The sequence below is a fragment of the Gymnodraco acuticeps genome, unplaced genomic scaffold, assembly GCF_902827175.1.
Source record: "Gymnodraco acuticeps unplaced genomic scaffold, fGymAcu1.1, whole genome shotgun sequence".
NCBI lineage: Eukaryota > Metazoa > Chordata > Actinopteri > Perciformes > Bathydraconidae > Gymnodraco > Gymnodraco acuticeps.
The window spans coordinates 493,842-517,962 of record NW_022991403.1 but is presented as its reverse complement, the minus strand read 5'-3'; the positions used below and the strand labels follow the sequence as shown (position 1 = coordinate 517,962).

The window sequence follows — 24,121 nt, the reverse complement described above, 5'->3', positions numbered from 1 at the left end:
TTCCCATTTTTCATGAGATGAACTCAAAGATCTAAAACATTTTTTATATACACAAAATAACCATTTCTCTTAAATATTGTTCACAAATCTGAAAAAATCTGTGATAGTGAGCACTTCTCCTTTTAGTCAGGTTCACTATATACTTTTGTGGGATTTTTGTGGGGATTTGCAATACTATACATTTTTGGAAAGGATATTGTATAAGGATTCAGAAAATCCATGTTTCCATTTGCCCAGGTGTTTATATCATCAGATCCTCCTTCGCACTCTCCAAGCACTTGGAGTTTCAGGCTCTGCACTTTCCCTCCTCACCTCATACCTGAAAGACCGTACCTACAGGGTTACTTGGAGAGGGTCCGAGTCCGACCCTTGTCAATTAACTACAGGGGTCCCTCAGGGCTCTGTTCTTGGTCCCCTCCTCTTCTCCTTGTACACAAACTCGCTCGGATCAGTCATTAGCCCGCATGGTTTTTCATACCACTGCTACGCTGACGACACCCAATTAATTCTGTCCTTTCCCCGCTCAGAGACCCAGGTCGTCGCACGCATCTCTGCTTGTCTAGCTGACATCTCTCAGTGGATGTCTGATCATCACCTCAAGCTCAACCTTGACAAGACTGAACTGCTTTTCCTTCCGGGAAAAGATTGTCCCACTCTTGACCTAACAATCAACATTGGCACCTCTGTTGTTTCCCCGACTCAGACTGCAAGGAATCTGGGTGTGACCCTAGATAACAACCTGTCCTTCACTGCAAACATAGCTGCTACAACCTGCTGCTGCAGATACACGCTTTACAACATCAGGAGGATGCGTCCCCAGCTGACCCAGAAAGCGTTCTGGTCCAGGCTCTCGTCATCTCACGCCTAGACTACTGTAACTCCCTCCTGGCTGGTCTACCTGCATGTGCCATCCGACCTCTGCAGCTCATCCAGAATGCAGCTGCTCGCCTGGTCTTCAACCTTCCTAAATTCTCCCACACCACTCCGCTCCTCTGCTCCCTTCACTGGCTTCCGATAACTGCTAGAATCCACTTCAAGACAATGGTACTTGCGTACCATGCTGTGAATGGATCTGGCCCTTCCTATATCCAGGACATGGTTAAACCGTACACCCCAGCATGTGCACTCCGCTCTGCATCAACCAAACGGCTCGCTGCACCCTCGCTGCGAAGGGGACCCAAGTTCCCATCAGCAAAAACACGTGGGTTTGCTATCCTGGCTCCTAAATGGTGGAATGAGCTCCCCATTGACATCAGGACAGCAGATAGCTTACACACCTTCCGGCGCAGACTGAAAACTCATCTCTTTCGACTCCACTTCGAGCGATAGAACTATTAACAAAGCACTTATATACTAATAAAGGGCTGGCTTATCTAAAGTCAGTTGAGTAGCACTTGAAATGTTATTGCTCTATGAAGCCTGATGTACTTATATGATTCTGTTTTCTTCATGTTTGTATTTTGTTGGTCGAACGCACTTATTGTAAGTCGCTTTGGATAAAAGCGTCAGCTAAATGCAATGTAATGTAATGTAATATATGGCGGCCATATTGGAATTTCCAAAATGGCCGCCGTAAAATGTAGGTTTTGTAATGTCTTGACTTCTAAATAAGCTAGAACATTGATTTTAACTGCTAAACCCACATTTTCAGGATCAAGGAATATAATGGTGCCAACAATAATTAGGTAGAACTTACTAAATTGCATGTTAACATAACTTTTATTGAGGACTCAACAGATAATTGACATTAGCTGATCAAACTGAGTTTAAAATTGTGAACTTCAGTATCATCATGACATGCACATTTTGTGACCACAGAAAAGAAGCAACCTTCTTCATTATACATCTAAATGTATACACATCTATGCATCATCATCACTATCATCATCAACACTTTCATCCATCACGGCATGGGAATCATCGTCGTTCTGGCACTGGCTATTGCACTGACACATATCAGTACAGGCTAAGTCATTAGCTCTGCAGGAACATCTTCCAGAAGAACAGTTAGATTTACATCGGCATTGGACCATCTCAATGATGGCCTTTCGGCTGGGAGGACCTCTGTGGTTGTTGGTTTCATGCCAACCGAGTCTCTGAAGTACCCATTATGCAGGGGGTCCAGCTGCGGATCCTGCAGAGCAATGGCTGCCTGTGCCCATACCCTGGTTTGGACATGGACCCTCAAGATATTCTGCTTCAGAGCTCCAAGTGTTGGAGGGAGCTTGTCACTCTCTGTCCTGTGTTTGCAGAAGAGATGCCATCATAGTTCAGGGATTGTCTTTATGTTGATACCCTTGGGTGAGTAGGCTGCACATACAAAGGAAGACAGCATTCCTTCCTGCAGAGCATTGATAATATCTTCATCTGCTTTTAAATAGATCTGCAGCCAGGTTGCCTTTTCTATACGGGAGAACCTGCCTGTGTTGTCGGCCCCAGTGAATGCATGGAAAGCTGGCAATGCCTTTGCTCTTTCTTTACCTAGAGCTCGCCACAGTGGTTCAATCTGCACAACACCAGAGGCCATCAAATTTGATGTGTTCTTCAGCAAGAGATCATAGTTTGCTGTGACTAGCACTAGAATGTTTGTATCTGGTGAGAAGAATATCAACTGTACATCAGCTGGGTTTCGGTGTGATGCCAGCACAGCCTGGTGGATCAGCAGCGTGTCTGCTTCTTCGTGGTTATTTTCTTCAAAGAGCAGGTCTTTGTTGCTCCTAGTGTTCCCAGAAGCTGACGTGATGATCAGCTTGGAGGATCCCCTGTTGTATTCTAGAATTCTAGAATTTTGGCTGCAAGATAGTCAGTCAGATCGGCCTTCGTCTGATCATGAGAGAGGAACCTGCTCAGTGGGATGTGTTTGATGTTGGTGTCATCTCTGACTTGGTACTGGATAACTTTTCCTTGTCTTCGTTTATCTCTGGTTGCACTCTTCAGAGAATCTGTCCTGTATGTGTCGAACACAAGAATGATTTCATTATAATCTCTTGTTAGTGACATCAGTCTGCCATTGAAGCAGCCACTCAGATCCTTAACTGTCACTACAGTGGCTGTTTTTTTGCTCAGTCTCTGCACAAGCACCATGCCGTCCACCAGTGCTATCGTTCGACTTGGCTGATCAGTAGATGTGGTGTCTGTGAATCCTGTATCCATTGCATCTTGGTGGGTAGTACTTCCAGCTTGAGGCAGCTGATGGTCTTCATGGGGCACATCTTCTCTTGTCAGCTTCTCAAGGAGATTGATTAACTTGGACTTGTCATGGCATGGCAGGATTGTTCCATTAGAAGAACGAACAGTGCCCTTGGTGTTAGAGTAAATTCATAGTTTCCTATGGCCTCTTTCTGGTTGATGTCTCGGTTTGACCTGGCAATTACCATCAGCCTTGCAAACAGGTCCTTGGTCTCCTTCAGATCCACAGTATTGTCTCTGAGTTTCACTGTAATCTTCTTGTTCCCAGACAGGAACATCTTATTGTTCACTTTCTTCACAGGGGCCCAGAGGCTTACATCTCCATTGATCCGCTCTGACACGTAGTCTTCATACAACTTCTGGCCAGTGACATCAGCATTCAAGTGGTACATACTCATCTGGGATATAGGCAAGTGTGATTACATTGTACAACTTGTCACCTTCAGTGGTAAAGGGGTTTCCATGACTGAGTATGGCTGCCTTGATCTTGTCGATTGTACCATGTGCCCTCTTGACTGCACTTGGCCCAAGCTCATGGTGCTCTGTGGTTCTGTCAGCTTCCATGTCAAATTGACTCTTGAACTCTTTCGACAGACGTGAAAGTTCTGGTGTGACCATGAAAAATCTCTGTCTGACATTGGCATTGTTAGAGATGCCAATAATCCCAGAGCGAATCTTCATCAGCTTGTTCAGATGTTCGCATCCGTGGTCTGCCCCAACAGACACAAAGGGAATGACACTCTTGGTGACAGATATATTACCTGCGTGTAGTTCCTCCCAGGTCTGAGGGTGATTGATCCTCAAGTCATGAATATCTGCGATGTATCTTGGCCAGAGTCTCTTGTACTTGATGCGATCCATGGCAAAGAACAGCTTGCTCAGTGCTTCTCCAGCCTGCAGATGGAGTTCAAGGTCAGCATTCTAAGTTGCTGCTCCGAAGAACAGGATTGTTTCCACCCGATGTAGGTAGCTCATCATGGTCTTGAACATCGCATGCTGGGATTTTTGTTCCTCCCATTCTTGGAATGCTGTGATGACTTCAGCAGTGGCTTCCAGGAGGGTCCTGTTGACTTGCTTCACAGATTCAGCCTTGATGTCTTTACCCTCCGAGCAGGCAGCTTCTACTCCCTCTGTTGCCTTCAGGCACACATATTTCAGTTGTGGGTTGTCCTTGAAGAACTCCTCCAGAGCCATTTCATAGAGTGCTACATACAAGTAGATGTGGGCATGGAGAGCTCGCTTGTAGTGTGTGCATTTCAGGATTTGCCTTGTTGTGGCAGGACCATACACATCTGCTTCCATCCAGGCATCATCTATACCCGAGTTCTCCATGGAGGCACCAAGAGCTCTGAGGGCAGCCATGACGACATGCAGCTCACCCAGTCTGGGAACAACCATCTGTTTCAGGTCAGGTCTGGCATCTAGGAGCTGCACCACCTTCTCATAGAGGACCATGTCAAAGGTAATGACTGTGGGGTGATCTTCCCCAACTGCCAACTTCCTCAGCTAATTTGCTTGCATGATCACAGTCAACAGAGTTGACCACTCGTGTGCCACATCTGGCAATAGTGGCAAGGCTCCAACCTGTGTCAAGAGAAGGCTTTCAGACAACAGTGAGTTGTATCCTGCCCAGCCTGGAATATTGCTGGAAGTTTCTCCTGCTTTCATTCTGGATAATACAGATGCAACAACCCATCCTAGATGTGTCAGCTGATAGGATTCTGAGATCCCCTTGCTGATGGCAAACTGTTCTGACCTCTTGGCATGCTGCGGTTTTGGCTTGTCACAGTGAAGTATGTCTACATGGTAGGGAGTGACTGATAGACTCTGAGGTTCTGCAACAGGTTATTTAGAAGGATCAATCTTCTGGTACACTGCAGTGATCGTCCCGTGGGTGGTTCCTTTCCCATAACGAGTGTCCTCGGTAAAGTCTGTGTTATCTGACAAATAACACAAAGGTCCCCTTCCTCAGGAATGGTGGTACATAGAGGACTTGGTGCGCTCTGGTGTTTTCTACAACAGCAATGGCCAGAGCAGTTTCCATGAGAAGGGCACGACCATGTGAAACAGAGTAGCCATGAGCATTGAGCAGATTCATCAGCTTTGTGTTGCGTGTGTCATGGTGGATAGTCAGTGCCAGTCCCAAAACCTGTGGGTTCTGTCGTGCATGGGGTGACCTAAATGATGCTGATTCCTGCTTGACTTGTACTTTACCTGTGCATTGGATTTGAACCCATACATGATATTCTGGCTCACCGTCAGTGTGGCTCGGTCAACAACTCTGGTCCTCTTTTCAGTTTCCAGCTTTTCAGCAGGCCCAACCAACTTTGCACAGGTCATTTTCGACCGACTCATGCATCGAAGGGTTAATGTTGTAAAATGTAGTACCTTTGTAACTACCACCATTTGATTCCTTGAACCTGAAAATGTAGGTTTGGAAGTTAAAATCAATGTTCCAGCTTATTTAGAAGCCGAGATATTACAAAACCTACATTTTAAGGCGGCCATTTTGGAAATTCCAATATGGCCGCCATATAGACATCTGGGCAAATGGAAACATGGATTTTCTGAATCCTTATACAATACCCTTTCCAAAAATGTATAGTTTAGCAAATCCCCACAAAAATCCCACGAAAGTTAAAATCAAGTTATAATGAACCTGACTTATTTGCAGAGAAAATCCATCCCACCTCACAGGTGTGGCATATCAAGATGCTGATTAGACAGCATGATTATTGCACAGGTGTGCCTTAGGCTGGCCATAATAAAAGGCCACTCTGAAACGTGCAGTTTTGCTTTATTGGGGGGTCTGGGGGGGTCCGAAAACCAGTCAGTATCTGGTGTGAGGGGTAGGGGCAGGGGTAGGGTTAGGGGTAGGGTTAGGGTAATGTTGTGAATCGAGTGGCTCATGGTGGTGGTGGGGTTATGGTATGGGCAGGCGTATGTTATGGACGACGAACACAGGCCACTCGATTCACAACATTACCCTAACCCTAACCCTACCCCTCACACCACCAGATACTGACTGGTTTTCGGACCCCCCCAGACCCCCCCCATAAAGCAAAACTGAACATTTTAGAGTGGCCTTTTATTGTGGCCAGCCTAAGGCACACCTGTGCAATAATCATGCTGTCTAATCAGCATCTTGATATGCCACACCTGTGAGGTGGGATGGATTATCTCGGCAAAGGAGAAGTGCTCACTATCACAGATTTTTTCAGATTTTTGAACAATATTTGAGAGAAATGGTTATTTTGTGTATATAGAAAATGTTTTAGATCTTTGAGTTTATCTCATAAAAAATAGGAGCAAAAACAAAAGTGTTGCGTTTATATTTTTGTTCAGTGTATATGGAGGCAACATGGATATACTTATTCTGACAGTGTAATGACACTCTGCTGTGCCTATATGTGTGGTGGTTGTATTCTCCAGCCATCTCCCTTGTGAGTGTTTTCCCTTCCCCTGTCTGTGTGGGCGTGGTGGCTGTCACTCCTGGCTCCCGGCTCAACCTCCACCTGCTGCAATCAGTTGGGCACCCTCCTCTGCTACACACCTGATTTCCATCAGCCATTACTAATGGCATATCAGCGGAGGCTCCACAACCTGTCAGCGCCAGATCGTTGTTTAAACCCCAGCCGGATTACTCTCCACGCTCCTCCACCTCAAAAGCCGCTAGCAACCGGATTACTCTCCACGCTCCTCCACCTCAACAGCCGCTAGCAACCGGATTACTCTCCACGCTCCTTCTCCTCAAAATAAAACCTTTGTAACACTCTGCCGTGTCCTGCGTTTGGGTCCTCTCAGATAACCGTAACAATATGTTGTTGCATCATATGATTGTTTGCAGCCAAGTGTTGATCTGTGGCTGGTACTGAATGTCCCGGCTAAAATTACATCCTGTTGGCAGCCGATGTTATCTAACGAAGAAACTGCTCAGGAATCAAAAAGGCAGGCTAGCAAATCAACAATGCCACAACGCAAATGTGTTAAATCCTTCAGAATATAATAAAAAGTGTTGACTGGTTTTGTTTCTATGAACTGTGGTCTAACTTCTGTAATTCCTCATTAACTTGAATACTATTGCATGCTCATGATCTTTCTGTATGTACTAAAAGTGTTGGTGTAAAGGCAAAGATTGAAGCGATAAATCTGCTGATTGATGTAGTTTTTGCAACAACACAATAATGCCTGGTCTTCACAGCATGAAGAGGACATGATGTCCCTGCAGGTGGCTCTTATAAAACATTGGCTTTGTTTGCTGTCTGATCAATGTGGAACATGTTAGATTTAAAGCACACACCCAAAGTGCTGCACCACAGTGGGCAGCATTCCGGCCAACTGGTCCATGGTGGGGTACTGGTACCTGTGGAGAGAAGGACACACCTTCTTCATCATCATCATCATCATCATCATCATCATCATCATCATCGCTTCACATGCTGTTTATGTGTGTGATCATCTGTTTTTCCTATAATGAGACAGCATGTAGGAATACTTAAAACTGAGTTTGAGCAAATCATTAAAAGAGTGGTGCAGGAATGAGTCCTAAAACCTGGAAATATGTTAGCATTTTACCACTTCCGGTTCCCATCGTCCTAAAGTTAATGTTTCAGTGAAAATGGTGTGTGTGTGTGTGTGTGTGTGTGTGTGTGTGTGTATGTGTGTGTGTGTGTGTGTGTGTGTGTGTGTGTGTGTGTGTGTGTGTGTGTGTGTGTGTACCCTGGGGGCAGCTGTGAGGCTCCTATCTGCTGCCCTGGTGCGTCCACGTGGCACACTACAAAGTGTTTGGTGATCTCCTGCATGTCCTCATTGTTGAAGAAGGAGTTGAAGCACAGCTTGTCTGTGGGAGTGCGGAGGAGGAGAGGAAGTAAGCATGGACTAAAGACACATAGTGGAAGATTTAAAGCCACCATTGGTAAAATACCTGCCTTTTTTGGAACTGTTTATGAAGAATGTAAATACAGTACGTATATAACATATTTAAGATCTGTCCTTAATGATGTTCTGGTCCTATGTTATTGTAGCAAATGTTTATGTCTATGAATGAACTACTGCCATTTTGGACAGTCTGTCTGCCTTAAGGGAAGAAATATTCTGGTTAATCAAACATTACTTATCTAACAAACTATCATTTCATACCTGTTGTTCCAGTACATGAGGAGGTTCTGGTCCTTTTGCCTATAGCTTAGCTAAAAGACTGGAAGCAGGGGGAACTGCTAACCTCAGTCAAATGTGAATTAAATCTACATTCTATCTACAAATGTTTTTTTATTTAAATGTGGTATCGTGTTAGCTAGTAAGCTACATAAGACAAAGAGTCAACAGTTAGCATTGTGATGGCTCTGACCCAGGCCAAATCAGTAAAGCTCAAATGCTTTACTGATTTGGTAACATTTGTAATCTTGATTGGACCCAACAATTCAAACTGGGATAATAACCGCTAACGTTAGCCAATAGGCAGCAGAGATGATAGCATAGATTTACAGAACAGCACCACTTCACTTGTATCACAGTGTTTTGGTCATAAAATGGTATATGTTGTGTTACAGCTAAGTTATTTTGTATGACTCCTTGTTGTAGCGTACTTTTAAAAGAAGGGGGATATGAGGGGCTGTAATTACACTTTAAACGTTGAAGCTGCAGCGATGAACGGGCAGGTGGAGGCTGGAGTGCAATGCTGTCACTACCCGATCCGCAGCTCTGCCCGATCTGCAGTGCGCATGTGCGAGATTGTCCGCCATATTGGAGACCCAAGTAGGACACTTGACACAGTGGCTTTTGGCAAAGCTGAAAAATAAAACTTGAGAGAGATGAGTTATTATTATTACAACGTGACTTCACTATTATTTAACAACTCTTTTTATTGGGTTCTTTTATTTGGGGTTAAGTATATTGTCAGAATAAGTGATAAATGGATTTAACTTCTGTTAGACAGCCATCATACTGAATACATATTTACTGTGAATGTATGCAAAAATGTATGGCATATGGCTGTCTAACAGAAGTTACATTCATGTCTCACTTATTCTGACAATGTACTTAACCCCAAATAAAAGAACCCAATAAAAAGAGTTGTTAAATAATAGTGAAGTCACGTTGTAATAACAATAACTCATCTCTCTCGTGTTTTCCTGTTGAGCTTTGCCAAAAGCCACTGTGTCAATGTTGTCCTACTTGGGTTGCCGTCCGGAGTTGTCCAATATGGCGGACCATCTCGCACATGCGCACTGCAGATCGGGCAGAGCTGCAGATCGCGTAGTGACAGCTATGACCATGGAAAGCACATTTTGAACATCTTGCATCACTTCCTATGTCGCTCATGTGTAGACCACACATTGGGATTTGTATGTAAATCGGGTATCGTTTTTCACATTGGATTGATTTCCTGTTGTCAGTGGTGTTATGAGTGACTTAATATTGACCAGTAAAAGCCTTCAGGGTGGGACTCTCATAAAGTATAAGATAAGATGGTACTTTATTGATCCCAATTTGGGACATTTTTTAAATGAAGTTATGAAGTTTGGAGCATTGGTGAAAATGTAATCTCAAATTGAATCAACTTCCTGTTTCATGGTAGTGCTGTGGAGCCATTTGGCCACAACCAAGCGCAACACCTGTTTTCAGTAAATGTTCACCGTGCAACTTTAACCCCCTTTAAAAGCTTTTGGTTCTGCACAGAAATATCAATAGACCTTACCTCCTGTTTTAATCTTATCCTGTTTTTCAAAAATAAAAATGGAAAAAATAATATTTTGAGAGTGACCTCTATTTTCCGATCCAGTGTAGAAACAGTGCACTCTGAAAATGTGTGTCCGTCAGCTCTGTTCATGCCTCGCTCTGGATTCGGCCCACTTCAGCTCACGTGTGTCAGACCGACAGAAGCCTCGCAGAAACAGTGTTTCCTCCTCAGGCTCTAACTGCTAATTCAACCAATCAATTATGATGACAGCTTGGTCAGAGAGGAGGAGTAAAGGAGGTGGAGAAGGTGAGTGTTTGTGAGCTTGTAAAACAGCGTAAACACTCATAAACAGCGATGTGATGAAAGAGGTGAGGAGTTTTAATCTGGCAGGACGCTGTGCCATCTGTTGAGTAGGAGTCGTTTTAAAAGGCAGAATCTACCAATTGTTCTTAATGTTTGATTTTCAAAAACAGATTCACAAATATTAGGTTCAACTTAATATGATTGCTTTTAACTAACCTGATACAGTTATGTGAAATGTGTTGACATAATACATTTAATTCAAGTCAATGTTTCAGTTGTTTCAGTGTAATGAGTATTTTTACTTATTGATGCTAATACTTTTATACTTTTACTTCAGTAAAACATTGAAATCAGGACTTTTGCTTGTCATGGAGTATTTTAAGACCATATTAATTGTACTTTTACCTCAATAAAGGATCTGAGTAATACCCTTTTCACCCCCTGCTCTCCTGCTTCCTGCAGGCAGTGAATAGCCTGGTTCCGCTGTTTGCAGCAGCATCACAAACATGACTTTCTACACTATTATATTCATAGGTTTGATATATTTGTATTTATTTATCTTCCATCTATTTTACAGTGTGTGTTCAAATCACGTTTATGGCATTTTTCTTTTATTGCTGTACTTTTATTTTGTATTACCCTGTGTTGTTTGATAATTATTTTAATGCGATAGCTGATCAATAATGCACAAATACACACACATGACACACTCTCCTCCCTGTTTCACCTCCACCCTGCCAGCCTCCCTCCGCAGCATGGGGGGGGGGTTTTGACCTTCATTTTGTTGCTGCCTCTCGCACACCCTTTCATTTGCCTCATCATCCCTTCCTCTTTGTACGTTTCTGTCGGCGCACACACACTGAAAAAACTGAAACGCTGACTTTAATTAAATGTATTATGTCAGCAGATTTCACATAACTGTATTAGGTTAGTTGAAAGCAAAAATATTAAGTCGAATTAAAGTCAAAGTTTAATAATAATAATAGATTTATTTTGTAAGCGCTTTTACAGGTGCTCAAAGTCATTTTACAGAGATAGTGAAAAGAACGTTTTTTTCAGTGTACTTCATGAAAACCCCCCTGATAGGCTTTCTCTCATTGCTTCTTCATCGCTATCTGTCCTACAGAGGCTCATATATTATCCTTCCCTTCAGTTATTGACCAATAACCCTGTTAAGATCTGGCATATAGAGTATGCTGTAAGGTGGTAGAATAACATGAACATCATGACAGTCAGATTTTAGACTTATGGACCATATCCTGTTTTTATGATGAAAAACATACGGATATCATTGCAGGAAATACCTTTTGTATAAGCTTATTAAATTCTTCCCGTAGGCTAAATGTTTTCCATCATTTCCAGATCGTTTGCATAAACTTAAAGTGTGTGTACGCAAGCAGAGCGCAGGCAGGAATGGAGTCCAATTATCACTTCTGATAAGTGTAGAAACACCTAACCTCACACACACACACACACACACACTCTGCATTGATACTCACGGTTCAGCCCCACATCGTGGTAGGTGAGGATGGCAGGCTTGTTTCCTTTGGGTGCGCCGCGGATCACCACGTGCAGCATCCCATAAGGAGTCTCAACATCATGTTCCTGTGAAACACACACACACACACACACATACACACACACACACACACACACACACACACACACACACACACACACACACACACACACACACACACTGTCACTCACCTGGTGTTCGCACACTGTCAGCTGTAAGTGAAAACATTTGCACCTGAATCCTGATCCTCAGTCTCTGGTGTTTCACATCGTGACGCATCAGTCTGTCTGTGCATTGTAAGTTATTACTGTAATAACTTTTCTCAAACGCTCCTTTTCAATTAAGTGCAAATTGGAGTAAATGATTGGATGTGCATTGACCAGCAATAGCTATACTTCACAATAGTTGATTAAAAAGACTGTAAACTATAAAGGTATATTGCAGAAAATAAAGCAAATATTAGATAAAGCCGTTTGGTGCCAAAAAGCGAAGGGAACAATACAACAATTGAAATAGAAAATAACATACAGTAGAGACCTTATCTTCTTAAAATAGAATGGTTCTTCTGTTTGAGGCGTTTGTAGCTTGGCAGTTTTATATCCAAATATAATTATATTCATATAGTATGGATGTTTGAATATACTTATTCATTAAGGAGTTTGCCTTTTATAGCAAAACAATGATAACAACATCCTGCTTACAGCTACAACATCCACATGATAAACAACCTAATGCAAGTGATGCAGTCATTTTGTTTTTGCAATACAGTTTTGCAAAATAATGAAAGTAAAGATCTCTAAAGGTTTATAGAGGCTCCAAATATTTGGCTTGTAGCGTTTCCAAACCTCTCATGACCCACATTTTGTCAGCACGAGATGGTCAGAGCCAGAAAACTCAAAATGGTGGTACGAGACATGTGTTCAAATGAGCTGCGCAACACACACACACACACACACACACACACACACACATATACACACACACACACACACACAATGTTGTTTTGGTGTTGTTATGCCTGGTTTTGACGGTAAAATGATGCCACTGCTGTCAATACTCAAATGAACCAGAGACCAGATGGATCATTATGTCCTCCTCTCAGCACATTTCCACACCTTCCACCCTTCAGACACAGCAACAGTCGTCTGATGATCCTCTGTCAACCTGCAGCATCTCTTAACAGCCTCTGCTATTTATAACAAAAAGCGTTCACAAATGAAATGACTCCCAGTGATTCACAGCACAGAAACAAAGTGTGCCAACTGCCAAAAAACGGTATAATCGCCGCGGCAGCATAAAGTCACGCAGCCAGCAGTTATGAGTTAATCCAGACAGATTATCTCTCCATTAGAGTTATCTGCAATCCGCTTTTAATTTGCACCAGGGGCTTTGTTCACAGTGTGTCTGGACTCTGAGACGTTCCACTGGGGCATGGTGACCTTCAGACATCCAGCAGGAAACACTGAGAGGAATCTCAGCTGTCCAAAATATGACAAAGCATTGTTGATGCTCCACAGCAACGTGGTTGATTTATTTAATGGTGATCTTCCAGCACAAAGCCCCGTGCTCTTTTCCTTCTTTCCACACACATATTAACACACACATTTTACTCATTCGTTTCAAGGTTGCCCAAATGCATGGTACTGCAGAAGGTTTAACATTTCCTCTACACACCAACACACACAGACACAAACACACACTCATGTTGATGTGTTTAACCATTGCATTGCTCAGCATGTGTGTCTGCGAGCTTATGTGTGTCAGTGGGCCAGACTCACAGAATGACCTTTTGATGTTGATGCTGCACTTTCTTCTTCCCATAGCAGAATATGAGATAGTCCCATGTATCATTGAAACATCTTTTTTTGACTGCCAGCTAAAAATGATTTGTTATTTATTTATTTTTGCCAAGAAATACAACAAATGTACCATTTGACGGCAAATGCATTACAAGAAATGCATGCAAAATGTATTCTGACAATGTGACACACAAATGAAGGAATCCCACACTCCGCCCTTACACTCACCCCGTCCCAGCACTCAGGCATGGCTCCACAGTGAGTGTGCTGATGAAGAAGAAGAGGAAGAGGAGGAAGCAGGGAGCAGATGAGCAGCCAGGCCTCTCCTGTTTAAGGGACTAGGTCCTGGGCTGTAGGTGGAGGGTGGATGTGGTGCTGCAGAGTCTTTGTCTGCTCCACACTGCTCCCACCCAGACTCTTAAGCTGCTGCCCACCCCCTTCTGCTCTCACTATAGGCACAGAGAGAGGGTGCGGGGCAGGCTGGAGATGATTGGCTCAGAGTGCTGCCTCCCTTGCACACGATTGGTCGGCTGCCGTGTCAGTCAGGAGCCACTCTCTCCTCAGCACCACTGCTCTATTTTAGATTGTTTTCTGCTTCACTGTCTCTGTTTTTCTCAGTGCTTTGTTTCAGCCTTTTGGCAAAAACAGCTTCTGATCATGAGAATTTCAGAATGAGGTCAAATCTTTTTTGTAAACAATTTTTTTGAGAACTCAATGTTAGACTGCAAGTTGGCCTGGATACAGAATGTGATGCAATAACAAACACAGAGGAGAATCATCTCGCCTTGACTGTTGCTACATTTCTTAAAACCTATTGAGCTGCGTCACACTGTGTTTTTCAAGCAGCTCATCAGAAGTTACATGCATGCACATTACACTAGCTAATGCATCCTTAAGTCACCGTGAAATCTTGTTGTAAAATCCATTCATTTAAATGGAATCACAGCGATTTGTAAATCTGTGGTGTAGTAAATCAACACACATCCTTGTCGCACCATTTTCTACGTATTCTTTAGCTTTGATCATACATTGAACTGCTTATTTGCATTGTAAAAAATACCAAACTGAGGGACAGTGATGAATTGAAAACACATAGCTGTATACAATCCACTTTATTGAACCTCTATTGAAATTGCATTTGGGTGACTATATACTCCTAGTATGTTCTCCTACTTCAAGCCTTATTTTAGACATGTCGTCTATTTTTAGCACCTTTTTGTTTCCTTCTCTCTGGAACGTTTATGTTTTCTTTGCTAGCTTTCATTTCCAAACTCAATTGGACCTACCTGGTCAAATGTACGATGAGAATACACAGCTATTTTAACTGACAAGAGCTAGCATGGTCCTTTATTTGCAAAGCTTGCCTGTTAGCCTTTAGCTTGCTAGCTACAGTTGTTTGTGAACCAGCCCTGCACATTTTCACAAAGCCTCCAGACCTTTTCAGTTCAAAAACAATTTAGTGAAGATTCTTTAGAAAAGGCGGATCATACTGGGTATATTTAGCTAAAGAAAATGTGGCTGATATAGAGACGTCTCTTACCCAATGTAAGTCAATGGGAAAAAGTCTATTAGGGTCCAGTAACGACACAGACAGATACGGAAACTAAAATAATTGTCTTCAATGTCTGACGCACTTCCTTGGGGTTTGTAAAGACAATGTAGCCAGGGTTTAGTTAGAAGGGGGATTCAAATCCTTGAATTGAAATTGATTGTTAAAATGTGAGCTCAGTGAAGATAAAACAAACATTTTGGTGTCAGCTGATATATTGATGTTATCCTTCTTATTATAACACAGTTCCAAACAAAACGGATGTGTTACTTCCTTTTTTAAAGTTTTGCCTCAAAGAACTATAATTAAACAGTTAAAACAAGTTTCCAGAAGGCTACGAAGCGTACGTGCATATTTACAGGACTGCGATGGCTTCATGCAGACTGCAGTGTACACACACACACACACACACACACACACACACACACACACACACACACACACACACACACACACACACACACACACACACACACACACACACCATTTCCCTCTCCTTCAGGTCATCCCGGGGCTCGGCCAATTGTCCTGCCTCTTCAGCCCCACCCCTCCCTCTCCCCCTCCCTCTTTTCTCTCCTTCTCTATCCCTCCTTTCCTGTTGGGAGAACACTCAGTGTGCTGACTCAACTTGTACCATATTTCTCTCTCTCTCTCTCTCTCTCTCTCTCTCTCTCTCTCTCCTCACACAGAGATTAACTCTCTCTCTGCAGACTTTGAATTTCTCTATCTACTTTACAGCCTTTTTATTAGATCATAATGTAAATGTGATACGATGTGCTTTGATTTTTAAGAAGGTAATGCTATTAATACTGCGTGATAACAATCTATTAGACTGTAACATAATAGTTTGACGTTGTAGAAAGGATTATTGGATTTCTTGATGACAATATGATGACATGTTCATCATGATTTATTAGGCAGGGGCAATACAACATACTCAATTAAAACATGAATCAAGACGAAAACCAACAAATCCAATGACCCTTTACTGTCTTTACTCTATCACAGAATCCATCAAATGTCTAGCACAAATAAAACCTAATCTTTTACTTTCCACTGATATCACCATCCATCTGGCGGCAAATATTGAATTTACATTTACACCCTTTAATATTTTATTTGAGCTTTTAGATGAGCACCGCACAGAGTTAATAAATACAACTATTCTTCTGGCTAAAATACATACAACAATCAATCAAGGAGTATCTTAATTGAAGGTGTTTGAAAAGTAGATTACATTTATTTTGGAAAATGTATTGCCACAAAAAATCAAAGGGTGGCTCAACACGCCATGAAATGGGAAATAATTAGCTCTAACGAAGAGTGGGATTAAAGGAACAATACATCTGCTTGCCATGTTGTGTTTTTGGTGGTTTTTGGTTGTCAACCTTTGTGATCCTACTGACTGCATCTTTATTTCTTCTGTTTTTGTTTTGTTTTTGTCTGAGATAGGAATGTCATCTCCTATATGTTATTGTTATGTCCACGTTTGTGTAAAAAAAAGAAAAAGATTAATAAAAACTAATAATGCAATGCCTTCGCGGACCACTAGGGGCCGCGGCCCACAGGTTGGGAACCGCTGCCCTAACTATTGCTAAGACAACTATTATGTTTAATTGAAAAACAGAAAACGCATTTGAACAAAACAGGTAACACTAACACAACCCAGAAAAAAACAAACAAGATGAACAATTAGTGAAAAGAATCTGAGACTTCTGAGTGTCTCTTGATTTAACAGAGAGCTAATGCAACAACTCAAACACATACCATTCAGAGACACAGTGCTGAAAAACTGACTTCACTGACATCACTCCACTGTTGAGAAGATTATGAGTAGATCGTTATCAGGAGAATTGGATTATAGTTTTTCTCGTCTTGTTCATATCCTTGTATTTATTTACTCATTCATTATTTTCCGTGCCAACCGCCCTTCTGTTTGGTTTTTCCATTATACCCACTGCCAGAAATATCAGTGATGACTCAGACGCCTTCATGCTTTAACTGACTCGACAAGGCGGAAAATCACTGCAGATCTTCTTCTACATGAACATCTACAGTCAGTCTTTCCATTGTAATATTATTCTACTATTGTGTAACATACAGTATACCCACATTCCAATGTGTTTGAAATGTCTCTGTCCTAGAGTAATATAATAATAATAAAAAAAGATCCGAAGCAATGTTAATCAACTAGTTTGACTCTGTCTCAAGTTCAAAATATGAACACCTAGAAACATCTCTACAGTGCACTAAATGAAAATATTGTATTTAGTTCTTTGTAGAAAAATGGTTTGTCCAAAATGATCATGTAATATGTTAACATCTGTGAAAATAGCAACAAGTTCTCCAACTCGACCAAATGGATCGATTGTTCAAGCGCTTAATTTGTCCTATAATTACGTTTTAAAGTTTTCGCCCTCTAGTGCTCCCGTTGAATGAAAACGTTAGTTTATTCACAAATAACCCTCTCTGTAAAATCCTAAATTGTAGGATATTTTGGCCATTAAAACGCTTTTCGATTAGATTCCTAGCGAGAAGTGTATATTGTACTTTTAGAATCCACGTCCAGTCGATAGGATCTATAGTTTGATAGATATTACGAAGATGATTTGAGGTATGCGGCAGCCTCCATGTAAAGTTACGGGTTGAAAACAGTATTTCCGGCCTCAACGTTTTCATAATTAAACCAATGATCAAATGATTTAACAGTGATATCTGCAGTACTACTCATCAACTAAAAAACATCAGTTTATCCTTGTTAATTATATGACATTTATTGGTTAAAATTGTGTACAATGCTTTTGTGTTTTTCCCATAGGTTTTTCTCTTTCGATTCTGAGAGACACCTTTCTTTTTTCAGAGGTTTTGATAGGCTAAAACATTGATTGTTTTAGTCGCAATGCATGTCGGGATATGGTGTTTATCCGATATGACAGTGTTTCTAAAAACTTTTTCATACCAAGGACCACTTAACCAATAAAAAAACACTCGAGGACCACCTAACTCCACAAATATCCAAAAACACATTGTTTTTTACAAATCGCCTGAAAATGGTACAAACAAGTGGCAACATGTGTGATGAAGGTGCTTATCTGGGCTATATCATACAATCAAAAGTTAAACTTAAGCTCGTTCCATTGCGGAGATATTCCCGCGAGAGTGCGAAAAACTTATATTTATTTATTTCAAATGTGAAATGTTACCAATATACTCACGGATCACTAGGGGGCGCTCACGGACCACCAGTGGTCCGCGGACCACACTTTGAGAAGCACTGCATGAAATCGGAAAAACATTTTTTTTTAAATAAAATAATACTTTATTCCGAGTGTTCTGGCTTTTCTCTTTGGAAGTCATCACATAACGGCATTGTAATACACGGTTTGGCTGCATTAAATATTACATATCTGCCGTAGATATTTATTTATAGAGCCCTGATCAGAAGACATTTTGACAAATTGGAAGAAATGCGGCCAAAACTGAATACGTGACGTGGATCATAAATATATTAGCAATTAAACAACATCTTCCATTTCTTTTCACACAATACGTCTCCTTGCAGTATCAACACTAATTCGGCTGACTTTTATATTTGATCCAATTGGTAGATAGATTATATTTACACCATAACGGTGCACAGCTGATATAAAGGGACTTTTTTGTAGTTTTTAAAGATATGACTGATTTTCTGAACTACCTTTCCAACTCCACATGCAGTTGACTGTTACAGGTATACAGGTTCATGGTACAATGCATAAGCTTCAAATCGAGAAACTGAAACTGTATTTTCCTTTACCGTTCTGTTTTAATTTCACAATAAAGTGAATAGTCATATTATGTTTGATATTATTATGTTTAATTAAACACCACTGGTTTTTTAACCCTGCGCCGCCTAGTGGTTAAAGCACGTTATTGAATTTTGTTGTTGAATACGTTTTATTTGATGAAAACATTTCAATATTAAGAGTAGCCTACATACAAAATTGGGGGAAAGTAGAAGGCATGATAGAAATATAGAATAGAAAATATCAAGAAGATCCTGTAGTGATCTCTACAATAAAACAGTTTAGTGCAGGACGTCTAAAGATATTAACAGGAGGATGTGCAAAACAGACAAACTGATAAGGCTTTATTCCAACATTAAAGAATACTTTAAGTTAAGGTCTTCTTTTGAATAAGAAAAAAATGTTGGGGTTATCCACAGACAAATATGAAGTCTGACAAAGTACTTAACGTCCAATATATTGCATAGTTTATTTTGGCACTTGACAATCACAGTTTAATACTGGCAACTTCTAATTGTGGGAAATACGAAAACGTCTTATAAAGCCAGCATGTGTAGTTCTGGGGGGGGGGGGGGGGGGGGGGGGGGGGGGGCTGGACCTGTCCAATTCCAGTTTTGGAAAGTCTGCCGTGGTTCCATTCCATTTCATAGAGCTGTTTGACGCTCGGCGTAACCTTGTCGCACTGCCACTCCAACAACCAATCACAGAGCTTGATGACTAATCACGGGGTTTGTAAAGCAAGGCGGATGTTGTAGTTCCAAACGATAGCTTGGGATTCTGGGTAGTGTAGTGTCTTCGGAAACTTGTGTCTAAACTCCGAAAAAACAATTTGTTTCTCCGAATCGAAGGTTAAAAACACAAAAGCATTGAACACAATTTAAACCAATCAATATTGTGTAATTAACAAGGACAAACTGATGTGTTTTAGTGGATGAGTAATGCAGATATCACTGTGTAATCATTTGACAGTGAGGGGAATATATCCGGTTTTATTAGGAAAACTTCGAGACCGGAAAAACTGTTTTCACCCACGCTAACTTTACATGGAAGCTGCATACACGTTATCCTGGCGAGACCTCAAATCATCTTCGTAATATCTATCAAACTATAGATCCTACACATCGACTGGACGTGGATTCTAAGAGTACAATATACACTTCTCGCCAGAAATCTAATCAAAAAGCATTTTAATGGCCAAACTATTCCACAATTTAGGATTTTCCAGAGAGGGTTATTTGTGAATAAACGTCACTCCGGAGCGTTTGCAATGAACGGGCCGGGAGCATGTTGTTTCTTACACGAGCACTAGAGCACCTCTAGTGGTCGTGTAAGAAACAACATACTTTACAACGTGTTTCTGGGTCGTAATAAGGGCATGAACAATCGGCCTATATGGTCGTTTTTTGTAGGAGGACAGGCTGGAAAATAGGCACATTTCTCTTGGCAGAACATTTTCTTTTTTCAGGATGAAATATGTGTTGTTACAGTATAATAAACATTGTTGCCATAAGAGACTGAAATACACAACAACCACATGTTTTAAATTGGACTAATAATAATGATCCTGGAAAAACATATCTTAATCTAAATTGATTAAGTCATTGTTATGGCGCCTGGCAGCAGGGACAGTTAATACACTCTGTATTTCTGGTCCGACCCTATGCTTCCCAAGCAGTGTTGTCCAAAGCCAAGTCCCTACAGACGGAGCTACTGTCCCCCAAAGTAATTAAGTTATTTACACAGGAGAGAAAAATAGGTAAATCAACAGAATAACTTAAGATAACTAACCAGCCTATGTGTTTCCATGTATGAGGAGCAGAATTAAACTATGTATTGCATCATTAAGCACTTTTGAAATCCTTCCATAATTATTTTGTACAAGCATTGGCATAAAAATACTATAATAGTTTTATGCCAAAGTCTTTGATTAAACACAGTTTACCCTAACACAGCCTAACAAAACACACAGAATGTCTTTCATGAATTTTTTTAATGAGATGAGGCATACTCCTTTATCTCAAATGCAGCCAACAAGCAGAATAACACTGTTATTCAAACGCAGAAATATTTTTAGAGACCTTAAGACTTAAGTGTGAAAGAGAGGTGTTTCATGACGTGTGATCTCTCCCTCAGCACGTCAGACTAAAATAAACCAACGGAGCTGTTACATGCGTGAATGTAAACTTCATTAAAGAAGAAAAATAAAACAGAGAACTTTTTTAAGTGATGTAAATAGATATTAAACTGAATTATATGGGAGCTAAAAGCCATCATTATGTCTCTGCAGTGGACACCCTGAGTCTTTTATCTCTAAACCATGTCTGCTCTCCACATCTGTATTAACAAGGGAATGAAAAGCTGGTTTCAGTGAGGATCCAATCATGGCAGCAACCTTCTCATTTAGTTTGGAGTAAGATTTGCCACCAGTTGGTGCGTTTTATGATAAGGTCTTCTGTCACATACTTCCAAGTGTTAAGCAGTGAAATGGCAGAGGGTATAATAGATCATTTATATCTGTTAGCTTTGGCTAACAGTTGCTTGAGGCGGGGCTCCAGCACGGCCAGAACATCAAACCTAATTGCAGGGATTTGGTGCTGACACATATGGAAATGAGTCACTTGTTTTACAGCTCACAGTCAACACTACTTTCGTCACCCTTGTTAGTGTTTTTTCAGTTTGAGGTTGACAGACTTATAGCAGTTAAAGGTCCCATGTCATGGCCATTTCTACTGATCATATTTCCATTGTTGAGGTCTACTAGAATAGATGTATACTGTGCAATTTTCCAAACTCACATTGGTTTCTCATACAGCATCTCTGTATAGTCTGTGTATTCACTCTCTGTCCTACACAGAGAAACATTACATAGTACTTGTACTATGTAATGACAATAAGTTGAATCTTCACACGTCACAGAACCCAGGAAGAAAACAATGGAAAAAGAGAAATGTCCAACGAGGCGTTCTGGGGCAGCATAGACAGGTCTTCTCTGTGTTAGAGTTTTTCTCGCTACAGGGTGTACTTTGAGGGTTTGTGACTCTGCAGACCTTTAACATGCAGAAAAATCTACATAACACACAAGGGGACTGTCACGGTGTGTGAAGCAGGTAGGACCCAAATGCAGATTAAAGTGAAAGTTCCTTTATTTCAAGGCTAGGTGATAACACAGACAGAACAGAACACTCACCGACAAACTAGTCATGACAAAAGACGAACCGACAAAGACAGACAGAAAAACCAGAACTTAAATACACACAAGACTAATCACACAAACAAGACACAGGTGAGGCGGGAGGAGAAAACACAGGGGCACCAGGTGAACACAATTGGGTAATCAGACACACCAGGGAAACTAACGACAGGGAACCACAGACAAATCCAAACAAGACACAACGCAGACAGAAACAGGCAAGACAGGAAGTGAAGACCTTTCAAAATAAAACATGAAACAAGACAAGACAAAACACCATAAAGACAGATCGTGACAGGGACGGGTAATAACCAGAGAAGCATGACATGGGACCTTTCATACATTTAAAAAAGGTGGATACTGACTTAATCAACAATTTATAAAACTCTCCTCAGAACTGTTACAGGATGTGTATTTTGTAAATTGTGTAATTTCTATTATTATTTTTTTATCTTTAATATTTTTTTTATGCATGCTTCTTAGTTAACATGAAGCTGTCTTTGGCTCTTTTCTGCTGTAACAATGTACATTTACCCTCTGATTCTCAGAAAGAGAGACCTGTTCCAACCTGGATGCTCTCCAGGCCGCTCCCCACTAACGGGGCAAACCCACTTTGCGCCATATGATAGCTCAGTGCAAGTTCCAGCAGGAGGACTGGTCTACATTCATTCAATCCGAGCTGCATTAACCAGCTCATCATGGGTGTTCTCTCTTTACCAATTGTCACCACAATCTCCAGAAGCCAATCATCGTTCTGCAGTCAAACTTTAAAATCGTTGTTTATGCTGAGATTTACACTTGTTGTTCAGCAGGATAATCTCCCATATTAACACCACTTTATGATTGTGGACTGGGGGGGTTGTCCAGTGCCTTGCTCAAGGGCACCACGGCAGGGTCCAGGAGGTGAACTGGGACCTCTCCAAATAGCAGTCCACATTCCATATTTTAATTCTGGTCGGGGACTTGAACCAGCGACCCTAGCTCCCAGTCCAAGTCCCTACTGACTGAGCCACTGCCGGAGGGAACAAAGCGAGCATCATGCTAACAGCGCACACACATCAGATCTTACCTTCCAATCCCCCGGAGGCATCAGCTGTTCACAGCTCTCCTGCAGACGCAGAGACAGAAGACAGAGAGACACTGTTAATAGAGGGAGACAATTAGTGTGACCTCACACACGTATTCCTTTCGCTGTAACGTGTGCTTCCACTGGAGGCTGCTACACAGAGAGGAGATACACAGTAGGTCCAAACCACAGAAAAACACAGTTTCCCAGAAGCACCTCAGCAGTAGTGCTACAGGTTCAACTGTCGCTGAACACACTTGTAAATTGTAAATAACATTTGGCATTGGCTTCCTTTCAGGCACAACAAGCCAAGTCTTTAATAATACAACTGTGCTGTGTGTGTTTGAACTTGTGGTGCCAACATTCCTACTGTTTTCAAATCGAATGGTCGAGTGATGCACCAGAAGTCAAGCTGTAATAAGTCATTATATTAAGAAAAACGAATTATGGACAAAGGATGATGTATTTTCACTTCATTATGTAAAAATAATCATTTTGTTTATAAGCTGCTGAATGTTTTCATAACCAGCATGGACACAAGTTCCCATTTTGTTATAAATGACAGCATATTGCAGCAGTTATTACAACATGCAAGGGTTGCAGTTTGTTCACAATGAAATGTAAAGCTTTATACTATTAAATCATAATTCTATAATACATGTTTAAGAATACAGTTTAAGAACATGGACATCTTTTCCAAGGAAAGATCATCTTCTGATATCCTGCATGAATTGTATGAGATATATTTATAACACAATGAATTCATGTTGGTAAATGACTGATTACACAATGTGTTCGTACAAACAAGATGAGTTTCCGTAGTGCAGCAGCTGCTGTGATCTGGGTCTGCTACAAATAACACAGCAACCGTTTGTACGTTTGTGTTTGTCTTGATGACATCATTCTGACATCCTCATGGTTATGTTGTGTGACTTTGAAATGCTGCCTCCAGAGTCAGAAGACATGATTCATATATTTTCAAAAGCGTACTAGCACTTTTCCTGGCCCGCTAACTCATATTGCAGAGAGCCCCTTTAAAGCA

General features: G+C 41.2%; 1 protein-coding gene across 9 annotated transcripts in view; it reads right to left on the bottom strand.

The window, feature by feature from the left end:
- ndrg4 (NDRG family member 4) overlaps window positions 1–24,121 on the bottom strand; it is an 83,379-nt gene that overhangs the window by 18,465 nt on the left and 40,793 nt on the right. For 6 of the 9 annotated variants that reach the window (XM_034195729.1, XM_034195731.1, XM_034195725.1 and 3 more), the window contains 4 exons: window positions 23,083–23,121; window positions 11,671–11,776; window positions 7,909–8,029; window positions 7,490–7,552 (listed from right to left, as the gene is read on the bottom strand). In XM_034195729.1, coding sequence (XP_034051620.1) covers window positions 7,490–7,552; window positions 7,909–8,029; window positions 11,671–11,776; window positions 23,083–23,121 — 329 coding nt within the window. Of the gene's footprint in view, window positions 1–7,489; window positions 7,553–7,908; window positions 8,030–11,670; window positions 11,777–13,711; window positions 13,925–23,082; window positions 23,122–24,121 lie in introns of those variants that run through there. The other 3 variants (XM_034195733.1, XM_034195734.1, XM_034195732.1) reach the window with 2 other exon arrangements.